Source organism: Microtus oregoni, unplaced genomic scaffold (genome assembly GCF_018167655.1).
Source record: "Microtus oregoni isolate MIOR12 unplaced genomic scaffold, Mior012 000001F_ref0000356, whole genome shotgun sequence".
In the NCBI taxonomy this organism is placed as follows: domain Eukaryota; kingdom Metazoa; phylum Chordata; class Mammalia; order Rodentia; family Cricetidae; genus Microtus; species Microtus oregoni.
The window spans coordinates 88,477,518-88,496,337 of NW_024543060.1; the positions used below are offsets into that span (position 1 = coordinate 88,477,518).

At 41.4% G+C, this 18,820-nt stretch overlaps 1 protein-coding gene across 19 annotated transcripts in view; it reads right to left on the reverse strand.

Moving 5' to 3' along the window:
* The window catches only part of Anks1b (ankyrin repeat and sterile alpha motif domain containing 1B), an 861,781-nt gene that overhangs the window by 723,760 nt on the left and 119,201 nt on the right, over positions 1 to 18,820 (reverse strand). For all 19 annotated transcript variants that reach the window (XR_005975765.1, XM_041666272.1, XM_041666261.1 and 16 more), the window contains exons 4-8: positions 18,246 to 18,542; positions 11,993 to 12,068; positions 10,363 to 10,464; positions 7,480 to 7,593; positions 5,294 to 5,460 (exon numbers count right to left, since the gene is read on the reverse strand). Coding sequence is in view for 18 of the 19 variants with exons in the window: in XM_041666272.1 (XP_041522206.1) it covers positions 5,294 to 5,460; positions 7,480 to 7,593; positions 10,363 to 10,464; positions 11,993 to 12,068; positions 18,246 to 18,542 (756 nt within the window). In the remaining variant the exon portion in view is untranslated. The remainder of the gene's footprint in view (positions 1 to 5,293; positions 5,461 to 7,479; positions 7,594 to 10,362; positions 10,465 to 11,992; positions 12,069 to 18,245; positions 18,543 to 18,820) is intronic.

Sequence of the window (18,820 nt, forward strand, 5' to 3'; positions counted from 1 at the left end):
CACACATTGACATAGCCATGTAGAAGTCAGAGGTCAAGCTGTGCAGTTGTCCACCTTTGGGAAAAAAAGAGTCTCTTGCAGAAACCTGGGGCTTTCTCAGTGACTAAACTAGGTGAAGAGTGATCCCAGGGCCCTCCAGTCTGTCTCCATAGCACTGGGACCTTAAAGTACACCATCGTGCCTGGTTTTCTCTTTTCCTTACAAGGGTTCTGGGGAATGGACTCCGGTCCTCACATGTATGTCATAAGCATCTCACCAACTGAGCTGTATCCCCAGGGCCAGCAGCTGACTTTTAGACCGTCTAATAGAACAGCTCACACTTCAGAATGAAGATTTTGCTATAGTGTAAAGTGACACAAGAGAGAGATCATGGGGACCGCTAGGCAACGTTACACAGACCATGTTGACAATCCCTAGATAAACAGACAGCATTGGATGCATCTGTGTCCAGGTTTTCCTTTGGAGGAAACACAGGGTAAAACATTTCTTCCCTCGACTGTCTTACCTGTTTCTTTTAAACATAGGCTAATGAGGCAATAATGCTTTTTCTATTTAGACCTAAGCTGAATGATTTCCTGATTCAATCTGCGTAATCCTCATATTACATCAGAGTTCCTACAGCCGGGTGTGTTCAAATCTAAGCCCTGTGCATATTGTTTATATAGGTGATTAAAATAAGACAACAGAATAAATAAAGACAGTAGAGAAATTTTATATGATTTTATATTCTTTTGAAAACAAACTTCAGGAGTTGGTAAAAAATATGAAAATATTACTTCAAAATTCCTATCCTAGATTATATAACGTTCTGATTCAACTTGGAAAATGGTCTCATATGCATGTTATAAGAGCATTCAAAAACAATTAACTTGTGAATTAAAATGTAGGCAAGGTAAAATATAATTTTAACTTGAGTTGGTTTTTAAATATAAAATCTCTAGGTTAATAATAATAAGGAATTAATTTTTATTTATTTATAATGGTAAAATTATTTGAATAGAATCAAACATCTCTGATTTAAAAAAAACGGAAGTTCTTCTTACATAAGATATCTTTGTGTCAAATTCCTGAATCAGAGTGCCCTCTATTGGAAGAAAATAGGAAATTAAAGTTGTACTGAACTAAGGAAAAAGCAGTCCAAGTTACATCACAAAAATCTAAAATACATTTATGAATGATATGATGTTACAGAGCATATTTTCCTTTTATTTTGTAATTTCTTAATTAATTTTGAAGTTATGAATAGTACTAAAACAAACAAGTCAGATATTTTGGCGCAAAACTGCACGTCGTATTGCTGGAAATATAAACAACAAAAAATGTTTTCGATATGTAAAGCTTTGATACAGCACAAAAATAATTGTAAGTTTGGACTGTTGTCAGAGTATAGCATAGTTTAAATTTGTATCATGATAAGAAGACAGTCTCTGTCCTTTCCAGATATACATACTGATATGTCAACCCCCAGAAGAGTAGGAGCAAAAAACTCTGGGAGGTACCCAGGTGATAAGCACATAGCCATTGGTGGTGAATAATGCCTCCATGCCAAGTCAACCGAGAGCCTGATTTTCCTGATTTTGCTGAAGAGCCAAAACCAAGATACTCCCTAGTTCTAGAACTTAAACAAAAATGAACAAGTTAGAAAAGTGAAGAAGTTAGCCACGACAAGACCTACAAGATTTGTTCGAGCGCAAAAAAAAAAAAAAAAAAAAAAAAAAAAACATATTGTATGGTGTTATTAACCCTGCTCTCGTGTTAGGCCTGAACTGGCTTATAAAGATTCTGGCAGGATTTTGTTTCAATAGATCAACTAGATGCCCGTTAAAATAACGTAGGGGGCCTCTCTAAAAACAACTGGTAAGAGCAGCCAAGATGTTTATTTCTAACATGGACTTGCTGTGTAGCCAGGGCTGGCCTCAGGGTGTTATATAGCCCTACATAGTTGTGATCCTGCTCCAGCATCTTAAATGCCGGCATTCACAGATATCCACCATCACACCCAGCTCCCTCTCAACTGGTTTTGGCTTAGGGGCTAGGACATATGAGCACTTATTTTTTAAAGCCTTTCCTCATTTCTCTAAGGCAAACTCATTGATGAGAACCACAGTCTATCCCCCAGAATACCCAATGAATTGCCACCTTTAATTTTCCAAACTATCAAGGGAACTCCCTTAGAGTTGGTCTCCTGATCTGTCTCTGTTCCCTGATGACACAGGGAGTGATATACCATACAACCCAACTCCAGAGTCAGGATCTGAGTCGAAGTATTCTGGTCATGTGACCCTAAAGGGGAGAAATGATCAACGTTTCCGAGCCTTCACTGTCTCATCTGTAAAACAGGAGAAATAATATGGCCTACCAGGTGTTATCACCATCCATCTAACCTTTATTTTCATCTTGGTAAACCATTCTTTCCAAGTTACACATGGATTCTGACCTCTGCGTTTGCACGCACTATTTTCTCCAGGCTGTAAACCTCCCTGATTCAATCATTTCAAGAAAAGCACAAGGTATATCCCACCTCCCCTCTCTCCAGGAACCATTAGAGTCTTAACCCACACCCAGGAAGCTCCCGGGGAACACCAGTAGATCCCTGATCTCTCGCTTCTTGAAGTTTCTTTGGCCACAGGGTAACGTACGATAAGAAATGCAGCTGAGAATTTAAAATACCAGTTCTTGGTTTAAATCTTCAGCGTGGCAGATGCCAGATGAGTCCTTTCCCAAATTTATAATTTCACTATTAGGACTGTTTAGTAGTGGTTTGAATCACATAAAATGTTAGAATAATAGGTAGCAAGCACCTATTAAGTATCAATTCATAATATACATATTTATTTTATGTGTTAGTCTTGTCTACAAACAGTGACTGAAGGCTCCTTGAGATGGGAGTCTTGAACTCTCTGAAGTCAACTGCAGTCTTGCATAGTGAATCTACATACCTATAATTTTAAACACAACGATGGCCGCCTATACTAGGCGACCTAAAATCACTTTATTAAGCTGTCAGTATAATGAGGGGACAATCCTTAGCAATGCTCGAGGAAAGATACTTCAACAAATGGAAACAAACAAGAGACAGAACAGATGAATACAGATAAGAAATTTGCTAGATTAGGTCAAGGTAATTGGATGGCTTTTGGAACATTCAGTGATGTTTCTGCCAGATTTATCTTCTGAAAGACCAGTTCCAATGATGGCTTTTATCTGACCAAATTTTTTTATGTTTTTCTCATTTCCTAAAGAGTAAATATCAAAACTCTAAGCCCAGTATTCAAACCACCTACACCTAACTACATTAATCCCTTTAATCGTATTTCTCATTCTTGCCCTCAGTAAATTCTATTACAAATAAATGGAATCTCTTGCTCCTATGTATACTTTCTGCTACTCTGCCTTACTTAACCTTTGGTATTTTTATAAAACAATAACTTCAAGGAATACAGTTAGATTATTTGTCACCAGAACTAAGAGTGTAGGAACGTCTGGGCTCAACTAGGGAAGACTTAGTTTCAACCATGAGCATTAGTTTCTCCCTTGCTGCTACCACAAGGCAGTCTTCAGTTAGCGAAGCAAAGTAGCCACCTTCTCCAAAACGTATGTGCGCCAAGAGCCCCTATCCTCACTCCCTAAAACGTATACGCCTACATCACACTCTCCAAAAAGAACACAGAGCCCAGGCACACAGGATGCAGGGTAAAAGAAAAAACATTTGGAGCTTCTGCTTGACTTTGTCTCTGTTTTCCTAACTGAACTTCTTGATTTCTTGTGAAGTAAATCTCTCTTGGTTTGCGTGTGTAGCACTAGGATAGTGTGTGTGCATGTGTGTGCATATAGATAGATATTAGTGGTGTGTGTGTGTATCTATATCAACATCAACACATATATATCAACACACGAGGAATGTTTGTCTAAGTTTGTTTGTGAACTTATTTAATAAAAAGTCTTTAGAAAGCATTGACCTAGAACATTAGGGCTTTGTGGAAATCTGTGGGTTTCAAAGGATGATCTAGAATTTGGCAATTGATAGAAAGCTTCAGGGATGGCTATAAAAATCCAGGCATCCTGTATTAGTTCTATGGTTCAACTACGCTCCAAGTTCTAAGTGGCTTTCCAATAGATGTTAGGCTACAATAATCTGTACTTTGAAGACAGGTTTTGACTTCTAAAAGGGGCATTTTATGCTGATGAATATAAATATCTCATTAATAAAAGATTTTTATTTTGTAAAACCTATAAACTTCTGGTGTAAGGTATATATAATTATTCCAGTTATTTGTAATGGACTGGAGGAAGGGCAGTAATGGGACAGCCGCAGAGGAAAAAAAAATGGAACAACAACCAAAAAAAGTAGGGCTGGGAGGTAAGTTTAGCTGTTGAACTAGATCAGCAGGTGCTTTCCGGAGAAACGGTGTCACGCCTCCCTTCCAGGAGCAAAACGAAGTACAAGTTCCCGAAACGGACAAGCACCATACTTAGAATTGTTTTGAATTTTTAAAATAATATGACATACTTATCACGGTGTACTCTATTATACACTCTCGAGTAACGTGCGGGACTGCTCTAGCAAATCAAGTCCTAAAAGTGAGTAAATAGTTTGTATCAAACAACCTGTTTCCTTCAATCCTCTACAGACTATGAATCATGCCTTCATGGCCAAAAATGGGCTTATAGCCCATAATTTAAAACTAATCAATTACATTTTTTTTTTGCTATTGTTGATAGAAAAAGCCACAGTGAACAAGGATATCTAACTCATACTTTAGGCCCTGAGGTCACAAATGGGACTCGCTGGGCATCTAATGTCATGAAAACATGTAAGCTGAGCTGGCCCACCGTAACTAAAGAATTATACATGTGGCTTTGCTGTATTTTGTTCTTAAGGAGGAGTTATAGAGACAGCAGAGAGGACAGACAAAAGAAATGGGTTTTTTTTCCTTCAGGAGTCCAGGAAATGATGCTCGATTAAATTAAATATCCATTCTCAAAGAAACTGCAACTTGCATGTCACAGAAGGAAGTCTAACCCTAGTGACACCATGACAAACGATTCGCCCTGGGCCACCCCCTCAGTCCGTCCCAGCATTCTTCTTCCCCTGTACCCGCTGCAGAGAGACAACCCCGGGAACAGTAGGGAAAAGCTCACAGGGAGACTGACTGACATTCGACATAGCGAACCTGATAACCTAGTGAGTCGACCATTCCCATGCCACGGTGGCACACGCCACACTGGAAAGACAGACGCAGAAAGACAGACAGACGCACGCATTGTCCTCATGCCCCCCCCCTTTACTTACTACACTCTGGCTCCCATTTTTCCCAAGTTCTTCCTCTGAAATCTTGCTCAAATTATCTAGGTAGTGGTCTGAAATCGTATGGCACAAATCTTCGAAGGAATAATCCTTCTCCTGGCAGAGTTTTATTTCATCCAGGAGTTTTGATAGTTCCCCGGTGACAGTTTCGCCTAGAAGAAAACAATGGTTTTTTTTCAGATGTTGCAAGAAATAGTATTACTAAAGTGTAATGTTTAAATAATATAAATATTATATAAATAATATAAATTAACATAAATAATATAAATGAGACTGCTATGTTGACAGAAGACAAAACACAGCAAGTAAGTAGGTAGAAAAATCTGGCCAAAGCAAGGTACTAAGCATAATTAACATATTTGCATATTCATATATTTACATAATACATAGCCACATGTTTACATAATGCATATGATATATTAACATAAAGTAAGAAATGACCATGAGCATGCTAACAGACAGAGGAAGTTCAAAGTTTGGCTACAGCTATTCTTTGTCAAAATAGAACTCAATATTGAAAGTTTAAGGACAAATAGTCCTAACTAACCACAGCTTTACTTATGATAGGATCTGACTTTCTGTGGCGGCAGAATGGGCTTCACACAGGCTAGGCCAGAGCTAACTGCTGACACTTGGATCCATATCTCGATTCTTACTGGCATTTTACTCCACTGACAGGATCCATGACTCATTAACAAGCTTAAAATAATGTCAAGAACTTACTTCCTCTTTTCAACGGACATAAATAGTATTAACTTCTTTAAACAAATAATTATACATGTGGACAATTGGAATTGTGATATATGAGAAAAGGGGGGAAACGGAGGAATAGACAATATTATCATCTGTCAATTGACAAATGGGCTAAATGCCTAGACTTCTATTTCTCCAAAAAAAGAAATACAATTGGCCCATGGATACATAAAAAAAAAAAAAAAAGTTCAGCATCACTGACAATCAGGGAACCAGGAATTAAAATCACAAAGGGATCTCATATCTCGTGGATATCATCAAAATGATGGGAGAGAGCAGGTGTTGGTGAGGCTGTGAGTCAAGGAGAGCCTGCACACCGCCGTGCGAATACATGCGCCACTGTAGAAAACACGCGTGGTCTTGGGTACCAGCATTCTACTTCTTGTGCTGACCTCAAGTAAAGGAAGTCAACGTCGTTAAGAGAAATACACATAGCCCCATTTTAGCTGAAACCCTGCTTAGGATGACTGAAATATGAGGGAAAGTTAAATGTCCATGGTTGGAGAGATGGATAGGGAAAAATAGAAAAACAAATAACAGACCATTGTGAACGCTTAAACGAAGGGCTCCTTTCTTTTGAGAAACACTAACGAAACTGGCAGTGATTTTGCTGAGCTGAATGAGGCTGAAATAAACAAATACTGCTTGATCTCGCATACATGGGCAACATATAAAGGTTTAACTTATCAAGGCAGACAGTGGGACAGTGGTTACCAGGGGCCACTCTTGGTGAGAAGGGAATGATGGATCTAGTGATTAAAGCATTCACGGTTTCAGGTAGGGGTGAACAAGTCAACTCAGGGCATCTAATGTATAGCGCAGTGCAGTGAAGATGGGTAAAAATACTATCGTTTGTCCCGGAATTCCCCAGGACATTTGATATTGTTCTCACCACATAAAGCTGTCATTATGCAAAGCGATCCATATGTTAATTAGTTTGAATGTGACAGTAAAGTCACAGTGTGTGTGTGCATGTCAAAACTTCACAAACATAAAATTATTCTTTGCCAGATATGCCTCAATAAAGCTAGAGAAGATACATTCGAAATTTAATAAAGCTAGAGAAGATACATTCGAGACAGAAATCTTTAATAAATAAATAAATTTTTTAAAAAAAATCTCCAAAAAAAAAAAAAAGAAAAGAAAATAGCCATTTCTACTCCACGTAAACTTTATTTCGGCAAGGATTGCTAACTACTTAGATCAGTGCCCTATGTCAGCGCCACGAGCCCTCCCAAGCAAGCAGCAGAAAAATCTATACATGTTGACTGAGTAAGTAAGTATACAAAATGCAAAGCACAAGCCACAAATGACTAGACTGGAAAGGTCCACTGGTGTTGGCCCATCTACTGCACTTTGGGAGATCTGACCGGAGAAGTCTGGTATGACTGTTTCCGGGGCTTTCGTCAGGTACGCACTTTTACTCTTTTGGGAAGGAGACTCGGCGGGAGATGAAAGGTGTGTCTCTTGCGGTGTGTCTTCCTGAGCATGCTCTCCCAGGACGGCTGACCTTCCCACGCCTTCTAAATAGTCTGAGAATACAAATTTCCGAGGTTATGCACTTGGATGTGTGGGTAATAAAAATCAATAGCTATCACGAGTTCTTCAAAAAAGAATAAAACGAAACTGAACCAAACCCGGAGAACTTCAAGAGAAGCTTAATAAAACGTTTAAGTAAAAACGTGTGTTTCCTTAAAGATAAACATGTTCATTGGAGACACAAGTGCCTCTTGCTCTTGTTAAATATTTTCTGTTTCGCAATTTAAAGTCCCCCAGAAGACGTTTCTAGTAGACACTGTCACTAACACAGAGACTTCAAACCAGATGACTATAACCAACCTCTTGAGTAGCAGAAAAAAAAAAAGGTGGTGTAGGCTTGAAAGATAAGCATAATATCTGTGCTACATTTTACTTATATACAGAAAAAATACTCACCCCTGTTACTCTTGAAATAATGTCCTGCATGCAACTTATCTTTTGCTTTTGCTTTTTCTATAAAGTCCTAATAATAACAGCCTAGTTCTAAATACTTAATATGTTCGCCTGTGTAATCCTTACGAAACTGGCATGTTCACTATTGCTAGCTCAGTTTGCATAAGTCTGGGGCGTTGATGTTGTATTCGAGATCTGAGAAGGGACCCATTATGTGGCCCAGGCTAACCTTGAACTTGTGACCCTTCTGGCTTAGCTTCAGGAGTTCTGAGATTCCAGGTATCTATCACCACACCCAGCTCTACCTCAATCTTAAAGACGACAACTTAGAAGAGGAGTGTTTTTAATTCATTCTGCTAACAAATGGTAGAGCCTGAGAGACACAGGACATGAAAACATGTCACCTTTATCATAATACTAAGGGAAACTACACTGGATACCCGGATAAATGTCAAAGAATATTCAGCCTGGCTAACACAGGAAGCACAGGGCATGTGCAAGGCATGTTTAATGGCAGGTGCTCCATCTAAAAGTTTGGCACTTATATAAGCCAGGAGCCTGTATTTTCACAGACGCCAAAATTCTAAAGATTTAGCTATAATTCTGGATTTTTTTTAAATGCCAGCAATTAATTTTGTTCTTCAGAGTACAGTGCTCGTAAAATATGTGTGACCTAAAGGAAACATATCTGCCACACCCCAAAAGAGTTCAGCCTGTGTAGGGCTGGTTTATAGCCCTCTTCTGATGGAGAGTGAATCAGATCTCCCACTGGGGTCCTTTGCTTGTATTCTTTATTCAGAAAGAATCTGCTTCATGAGAATCCACTTGTGAATATGTGTGTTGTACGCCAGCCAATTGTGTCCCCGCACCCTTAGAATAGTTTAGATCAAAGGACAAGTCTACAAGGCAAATTCGACCAGGAAAAGAAAGTAACCTGCAGAATCGTATCCTGAAAATTTCTGGACCATGCAGTAACTATGTAAATTTAACAGCAATATTAACAACAACAACAAAAATCCTTGTAATTTGTAATTACAAATTGGCAATTTATAATCGGGAAAGCCATTGATAAATTGACTTTATTTCAATACCACAAACATCCAAGAAAGGAAATAATATAAGGTATTTTCCAGTGATAGGAAATACTAAAAATTCTCCTAATACACCCCAGTGCAAACTGATACACTTAATCAACCTTGGCCTTTAATGAAGCAGACAGTTTGCTCCGACAGGACATTTTTATCATACTAAACCATGTAATATGTTTGGAAACCCTAAAATTTTATCTTGCCCCCTTTTAGTAAGAAAATTTTATTTTGCTTTCTCCAAAAATATAATATCCACAAAAGTCAGGATTTTTAAAGTTCCGTTGAAGGCAAAAGTCTAACCTGAAATACAAATGCATTGAGGGTAGATGATAGATAAGAGCAAGGTATGCCATTTTTCTTTTTAGTGTTCATCCAATTTGACTTAATTAGAATTAATATGAAAAGTCATACTTGGATTCTCTGATTCATCTGGAGGTGTTCTGACCTGCATTCATCTTCTTTATTGACAAAGAAACAAAATTATAGGGGCCTAAGCTTCCAGGAAAGGCTTTAGAAGTCAGTTAAGAAAGGAGCATGGTGACCATTTAACCTCCATACCCATATGGCTTTCCCTGACCCCTGTATCCACATTTCCATAGCCCCCCCCCAATCTGGTTTTCATTCAGAAGTTTTCTTACAAAGCAATGCTGTTCTTCACTTTCCCATCTGATAAGGAGCTGTCTTGCTTCTCTCTCCACTATTGCCCTTGTGACCAATCTACCTGCAGGAGGAATGACTGGCGTTCTTTCGGCCAACTACACTTTTGGCTGTTGGCGGTTCAGCCTTCATGTACTATCTCTGCTACACGGCACAGGGCAGAAATAGGACTGTGAGCAAGCAAAAAAATCTATCAGAGCTCCAGTGTCCCTCGTGAGTAAGGTTGATGACACATAGCTACTTCATAATTGTAGAAATCAGACAAAGTTATAGAAAAGTCTCTGAAAAGTATCTTATGGTGTTATTCAAAGGGAAGATAATATTGGATCATTACCATTTCCTAGGGCCTATTAACTTCAAGCTAGCATGTTCCACATTTACTACATGATTTTTTAAACATTCTTATATCAAGTAGTACATGAGTAACTCTTTCAGTACAGAGTAAACACAGAACGAAAACATTTAAATGAATTATTATTCATCTTAAAATATGCCAGGAAAAATACAGAAATAATGAGCTAATTAAAAATCAAACACTAACTCAAAGCCCCGATTAAAACTTATGACAGCTTCAATTTAACCGTGGCTGTAAGGCAAAGTCACCCACCATCCGATATTGCTTACCTTGCAAGAGCGTTGCAATCTGGAGAGATTTCTGGGACGGATGCTCTTTCAGAATGTCTAAGACAGTTCTACCTAAACTGTCCTTGATGTTGGCATCAATTCCTGGAGGAAAAAGAGAAACTAGATGTACCACTGGAGTGTCCTCGGATGATACTGCCAATATGTAACTGTTCTAATTTCACACGCATATAGGCCAAGCACCGAAGGTGCCTTAAAAACTAAGTTACACACATAAGACTTTAACAGGAGAGAAGGCAGGGGCCGAATGTTGCTAATAATGTGGAAAATTCTTGATAATGAATTGACTCTTAGAGTTCTCCGACACTGTTATAAAGATTGCTTTGCAGGACCACACAGTCTCTTTGGGGTTGTGGCTAGTATATTAAATAAATAGTATACTATCAAAGTAAAAAATATTTCTTACTTATAAGCTAAAATTCTAAAGTGTAATGGCAAAGTGATTTGTATAATCTGTATAATTCAATTTTAAAATGTTAATAAATGATAATCATACATATTATGATGTAAGAATACTTAGAATATTCAATGTAAGCAAATCTGGAAAAGTCTAATTATTTCAAGTGTCTATGGACTGTATACTTCAGATACCCTGGATGCTCATTTCTTTAAGATTATCTCCAGGGCCGGCCACACTCATAAGCTATTTCAGCAAACTGACTTAACTGTGTGACTGAAACATTTCTGATATGATTTAGTTCCAAAATTATGTGCCACACTAAAAAAAAATTATTTTGATGTAGCCATTAGAGTTCCAGCACTCTAATCCAGTGTGTGAACTTTCTGAATACCTGATTTCAAATGAAGCCAGTGTGGAGTATTTTACCCCAGATGCTGGTTCACTGTAAGATTACTAAACACCAGCTTAAGTTTATGTGAGAACATAGGTATTAGGTATTTAATTTGCGTTTCAGGTCATTTATTCTATTACTATGCTGCATGTCAAAATTAAGTAACACGAACATTTAACATAGTGAACACAGGAAAAAGGCATGATAGCCTGACCATGGCTTCCGTTCACAGAGCCAATGAAACACACTACACTACAGACCATGGCTCACATCAGCTGTGTGGAGTAATGATTTGCACTCGTATCTTTCTAGTCTCAAAAGTCTGACCTCAATTTCAACTTATCCCATTCCAGTCAGAATATATATAGACGATAAGTAAGCCTACCTTTGTTTTTCCTTCAAAATATTCCCTCTAAAATGCTCCTTTCAAAAATAAACCTTTATAGCCAATGAACAGCTACTCAGCCAAGGAGTAGTGAGAAGGAGAATTTGCCCTAAAGAGCAGGGACCCAAATCTGTATGGCCATGGGTCACAGTGGAAAAGACCAAGAGTCCACACCACTGCCATAACTCCTCGGGGGCCAGTCCCTCCATCTTGCCGAAAGCAGAGATCTTCCTTCTCCTCTTGGTGGTTTCTTCAGCACGCTTGGATATTTATATCAACCTTATCTGATCAAAGCCCAGTTTTACACGGTAGGACTCCCGCTCTGCAATTTGGAGGAAGGGGTCATTTGTGAAGAAGGCCGCCATCTTCCTTCAGCTAACCCTGAAACAGCCACAGTAGCTGGCAAGGACAGGCTCCCGGGAGCACAGATAACTACCTGTTTCTAACAGGACTCGCACCACGTCCACCTTCCCAAACAAAGCCGCTTCGTGGAGAGCACTCCCCTTTTCTGTCTGAGAAGAAAAAGAAAAAAAGACAGAGCTGCATATGGAATTCCCACAGAGTGTACAAACAGCCACTCTTAACAGATTCTGTACATTGCCAGCACTCTGGGTCAGAGAAGCAGCAGGGAGGGAGGTGTTCCAGGAACAACATCCAGAGACCTGTGTTTGAATAGTTACGCTATGTTAAGGAAGTGACTCACCTTCTCCTTGCCTTAGCTGTGCTCAAACATCAACTAGGAGCTGAACGCCCTTTGCAGCAGGCTCTTGTGAGTGCCCACGAGTTCACTCAGCGGACATCTATTAAACATGATTACATGTCCATCGAGCAAAGGGCGTTCTCAGAAATATCTCCTGGACCTTGTATAATCCCACCGCATTGAAGAAGACAAATCTGCAGATAAGCGTCTGTGGTAAATGAAATCTAAACAGTTTGAAGTGGCTCTCAAATCCTGGATGACCTCCATTTTCCTCTGCACACTCTCTCCTTTACCCATAAACCTCCAGTGACCCATACTCTGCGCTCCAGGAACACTAACCTTATTCATTCTCAACGCTGTTCTCTGCTGTTCCTGCCAAGGATCTCAGATTCATTCCTGAACAGGCAGCTCCAGCTCTCAGCCCTCTAGATTTGGATAACGCTCAACTAACTGCTTGTTTTTCAATGGTCAACATGAGTTCTTGGACTCACTAGGAGAACTTGTTAAAAAAACATAATCCTAGCCATGCATGGTGACACATTCCTGTAATCTCAGCATTTGAGAAATTGAGGGAAAGGATCACTCCAAGTTCAAAGGCTCACATAGCGAGCTCAAGGCCAGTCTGGGACACATAGAATGACCTGTGACTTCATCTAAAAACTGAAAAAGAAGAAAGACCGCAGGACTGAAAAGGGGATGATGGCTGAGTGAGCTAAGAACACTGGCAACTCTTCCAGAAGACCCAGGTTCGATTCCCAATACTCTCATGGCAGCTCTCAGGCCTTGCAACTCCCATTCCAGGGCATCTGACACCCTCTTCTGTCCTCCTCAGGCACACGACACATATGTGCTCTACAGACACAAATACAAGCAAAACACCCACACACATAAAATAATAATAATGATGATGAAATGAAGAAAAAAAAGAAGAAAGGCAGGAGCAGATAGGTAGGAAGAAAGACAGGGAGGGAGGAAGGAGGGAGGGAGGGAGGGAGGGAGGGAAGGAAGAGATATAGTGAAGGAGAAAGGGAAGCTGGGAGGGAAGAAGCAAGTCCTTGGACTCCCGGAACCCCATTCCCAGTTTCTGCTTCACTGACCAGAGATGAGGTCCAAGAATCTCAGTCTCTAACAGGTCCCCATGATTCCCCGAGTCCAAAGGAATATACTTTGAGAACAGTCAACTACATGACAGTCAGAATCTTAGCTTAACATTATTTCACTAAGGAAACTGTTCGTTGCCCCCAGAAATCCATGGTTTTTCTGTGTACTTCATATCTATATGTATTTTCTTCCCCTAGCATTTATAATAAATAACACATCATAATTATGCTCCCCGAATCAACCATAGGCTCAGTGAAAAGGCAAACAGTATCTCTTTTTTCCAATATTCTTCCTTGAGGAAGATCAGGAAAGACTTCAAAGAGAAAGGGATTTTTAGGCTAACACAAATGTCCTCTGTTTTGATTTTTCTTTCTCTCCTAAGAATCTAACGAATGCCAATTAGTTCCTCAGTGTTTGCTGTGAGTAAGGTTAATCTGGCAACTTTGTCTTTCTGCCTTATAAGGTAGCCACGAAGTTGATGTTAAAACCTCGATTTGAAACACACTATCACTCATGATAACGTAAGATGCAAATGTTTCTTTAATTAATAAATATGTATTCTGTAGTTAAAACAACCCAAAATAAGCATATTGGGGAAAAGGATTAGAGAACATGGAATATCAATGAGATCTGTATGTATCTTCAAGAAGTATGACTCAAGTTCTCTGAATTAAAATGTGACTGCTATGGCAGGCGATAATATAAAAGGAAATAAAAAAAGCAGTTCATAAATATACAGCTCTGAACTGAAGAAAAAACTGTAGAAACAGCTTCAACTCTTTAAAAAGTGTTTCTATGTGGACAGAGGCATTTTCCCCAGTTCTAGAGAGTAGATAATAAGTGTCCACTTTAATCTGTTTGTTGCAGTTTGGGTATCAAATGTTTCTCCAGGGCCATGTGTTGAAGGCTTGGGCGCCAGATGATGACCTTTAAGAAATGGGTCGTAATAAAGATGCATTTGAAGGATATTGTGGGACCCTGGCTTCTTTAACTTCTTTTTTATTTAAAAAAATAAAAAACAACTAATAGAAGTTTCTCGTGTGTGAGGGGCATATGCGCACCTACTGGAAACAGAGGTTGATGCTGCCACGTCTTCCTCTTTGGCTCTTCCACCAGTCTTTTCGGCAGGGTCTCTCACTGAACCTGGAGCTCACTATTTCGGCTAAACTGGTGGGCCAGCATCCCCTGGACCCACCTGCTTCCGCCTGCCAGCTCTGAAGTTGCAGATGTGAACAGCCATGTCTGGTTTTAAGTAGATGATACGCATCTACTCACATCCTCGTGCTCACACAACAGACACATCGAGCCGCCACCCCACCATGTTTCTCGTGCTAGTCACCACGAGGTGAGCATGGTTTGCATGTGAGTCTCATTGTGGTATGCAATCTTACCACTATCCTAAAACAAAACGAAAATAACCAAAGACGCTCCCTGTGAACCTGCTACTGCTTCAGCCTTCTCCCCAAGATCTTACTTCTCTTTACTCCGCTGTGTCAAGAGTCCCCTTCAAGCACAGCGGAAGTCCCTGTCTAGTTGCGGAAGTCCCTGTCTAGTTGCGGAAGTCCCTGTCTAGTTGCGGAAGTCCCTGTCTAGTTGCGGAAGTCCCTGTCTAGTTGCGGAAGTCCCTGTCTAGTTGCGGAAGTCCCTGTCTAGTTGCGGAAGTCCCTGTCTAGTTTTCTTGCTGCTGCAACCCTGATGCATGGCAGGCAAGGCCTGGAACTCTGCTCACACTCAGTGAACACATGTGAACACACGACTGCATGAAGCTACACTGTTGGTGTGCCTCTTGTAACTTTGTCACGGGGAGCTTCTCCACTAAGAATAGAGCGCTTATCTGATGGTACCAGGGTCCTTCTAAGATGATGCCACAGCAGAGAACTCACTCTGCATTTCTATGTGGAAGAAAGGTCACGCGAAGGAAGAAATTAACAAGGCAGGAGGAGATTGCTTACCAAGAACTAGTTTGGCTGAGACCCTGATCCTAGACTTGGTAACCCGTGGGGGAGTGGGGGGATGAATGCCTCTTACCTAAGCTACTCAGCCTAGGGTATTTGTCAGAGCAGCTTGAACAATGAAGAGAGGCCAGGGGAAACCAGAGAAACATAGGAAGCGAGAGATGGAGAGGATGTGGGCTAAGGTGATACTGTGGACAGTACTGTTAAACACAGCTTAACCTCGGAGCCTGGAGGATGTGCTCTGAGGAAACGAAGGCAACGCATGAAAGATGCCCAAAGTCTGGTGACAGCGGAAGAATGTCCCTGGCTGAAATGGGAGCGGGCAAAGACTTGGCAGCCGTAGAAAGAAAGGGATATAACAGCTAAACGTTCGGTTTGGGAAATAATGAGTCCGCGATGCTCGTTAGCCATCCAGTAACACATCCAGGAGGTAATTACACACGGTAGTTTAGAGTTCAGAGTAAAGTCCAGGGAAAAAAGAAATAAAGAGAAAGGGAAAGGGAGACAGGGAGAGAAGGGAAGGGGGAGAGAGAGAGGAAGGGGGGAGAGAGAGAGGAAGGGAGGGAGAGAGAAGAAAGGAGGGAGGGAGAGAGGGAAGGGAGGGAGGGAGAGAGGAAGGGAAAGAGGGAGGGAGGGAGAAAAGAAGGGAGGAAGAGAGAGAGAGGAAGGGAAGGGGAGAGAGAGAAACGGAGGGAGAGAGAGAGGAAGGGAGGGAAGGAGGGAGGGAGAGAGGAAGGGAGGGAGAGAGAAGAAAGGAGGGAGGGAGAGAGGAAGGGGGAAGAGAGAGAGAGGAAGGGAGGGAGAGAGAAGAAAGGAGGGAGGGAGAGAGGAAAGGGAGGGAGGGAGAGAGGAAGGGAAAGAGGGAGGGAGGAAGGGAGGGAGGGAGAAAAGAAGGGAGGAAGAGAGAGAGAGGAAGGGAAGGGGAGAGAGAGAAAGGGAGGGAGAGAGAAGAAAGGAGGGAGGGAGAGAGGAAGGGGGAAGAGAGAGAGAGGAAGGGAGGGAGGGAGGAAGGAAGGGAGAAAGGAAGGGAGGAAGAGAGAGAGAGAGGAAGGGAAGGGGGAGAGAGAAAGGGAGGGAGAGAGAGAGGAAGGGAGGGAAGAAGGGAGGGAGAGAGAGGAAGAGAAGGAGGAAAAGAGAGAGGAAGGGAGGGAGGGAAAGAGGAAGGTAGGGAGGGAGGACAAAAGAAAGGAAAGAAATTTGGTACTTAGGAGATAAATATGTCTTTGGAGCTAAGAGGCTAAATGAGGTCAACACAGAAATAAGAGCAGACAATAAGGAAGCATGTCTGTGTGTCAGGTCGTGGGATACTGACCTGTGGAGATCAGATGGCAGCAGGGAGCAAGGGATGAGGTGAGAGGCTACCGTTTGGCTCCTCCTGCTGTATGCCTTCCACAGTATGAATTTGCGAGTCTGCATATTTTACATGGAAACCACTAAGAAGACGGGATTACTTACACACATGTGTCCTCCAGGCTCCTGACAGGACCTTAAGCTTTAGGCCACCTTGATTTTTAAGGGTTTTCCTCATTGCGCCATCCCATGAAAACCTACAAATGTCTGTCTCTGCTGCCAGCTCCCACTCTTCTTCCATACGCTAGAGCCTCTAAGTTATTAACTAACAGTTCTCAATCACTCCTGGCCACAGCCAGTTGATTCTGCATTACTACGCTGGGATATGGCCATTTGTGTCCATCCCAAACACATACTAGAACTTGTGTTCTCCTGTTGCAGCTATACCTCAAGAATTATGGGATATGTAACCTAATAATACTGAGTTCGGGCTATCTTATTTTAAAAAGTAATCACAGAAATAAACAAACATAAATCAAATCAGAGACGGGATAACAACTAAAAGGAATTGTGAGATCATGGGCGTTCGATTTAAAGACAAGAAATATGCTAATTTTGTTGCGTCCTTGTGTGAATGTTAGAGTTGAGAAGGAAAAACAAAGTTAAGGAGAGTGGGATTATTGCCGGCACGACCTATCCCAGTAGACGGGGGAGCCAGACCAAGAGGTACAAGTGTAGAGCTGAATGGTTACAAAGAGGAAGTTCACTTAAAGGACCAGGAAGGAGAGACGGGTCTGTGAGATGTCTCAGTGGAGGAGTACTTGCTGCCAAACCTGACCGCCCGAGCTCAATCCCCTGAACGACGAGGTAGGACAGAAATGACTCCTCTGACTCCTTGCAAGTTCTCCTCTGACCTCCACACCTGCCATGGTGCACACACACACACACACACACACACACACACACACACACGCAGGCAAAGCAACATAAACATAAAACAGAATTTTAAAATTTTTTAGTAAGTTGAACCAAGAATACCCAAGAGTCTGGGAGAGGTTTAAAGAATTTACTCAGACAATGGGGATGTTCTATTGGGATCTCACCAAGGCCAGCTGGCCTAGGTCTGAAAAAGCATGGGATAAATCCGGACTAGCTGAACATAGCGGACAATGAGGAATACTGAGAACTCAAGAACAATTGCAGTGGGTTTTTGATCCTACTGCACGTACTGGCTTTGTGGGAGCCTAGGCAGTTTGAATGCTCACCTTACGAGACCTGGATAGAGGTGGGCAGTCCTTGGGCTTCCCACAGGTCAGGGAACCCTGATTGCTCTTCGAGCAGATGAGGGGGGGGGGACTTGATTGGGGGAGGGGGAGGGAAATGGGAAGCGGTTGTGGGGACGAGGCAGAAATCCTTAATAAATAAATAAATTAAAAAATAAATAAATAAAATAAAACCACAAAAAAAAAGAATTTACTCAGAAGTATAATAGAAGTGAAAGACTCGCTGATACAGGGCAGGTTAGATGCTACCATAGTCAAGGGAAAAGAGCACCAACAGCGAGCTGCCTGCTCAACTCCTACCATCCATACTAGCCGGAGAGCAGCATCACCTTTGAATGCGTGGAGGGCAAAAACACTCACTTGACAGCTCACATCCATTCCTGCCTCCAGCAGCACCTGGACCACTGCCTTGTGACCATTGCGGGCGGCGAGGTGAAGCGGCGTGTGCTTCCGGGTGTTACAGCTCATCAGGTTTGGGTGTGCGGTTATGATCATCTTCACCACTCTCAGCCGTCCGTAGAGGGCCGCCAAGTCCAACGGGGTCTCGAGCTTGCTGTTCCTAATCGTGGGGTCCGTGAGCTCTTCCAGGAGAACAGCAACGACTTCCGAGTGTCCGTATTGAGCGGCACAGTGCAGGGCGGTTTCATTCTCATTGTTCTGTTAGGGGCAAAGGTACAAAAGGCATGTCTTCAGAGATGGGATTAGCTATCAGAAACAACGATTTAAAACTTGGCATGTGTGGGAATGTAAATTTAAATGCAATATATTTGGAAAATATACCTGGTCTTATTATATTTGATAAAATAATCATCATGTTTTAATCTTATCACTTCAATGTGAGAAATTAAACTTTTCTCTACATCACATAGTCCAACTTCCAAGAATGATGATTTAGCCATGATAGTCAGTCCCCCTGCTGGGTCCAGATAGTCAGT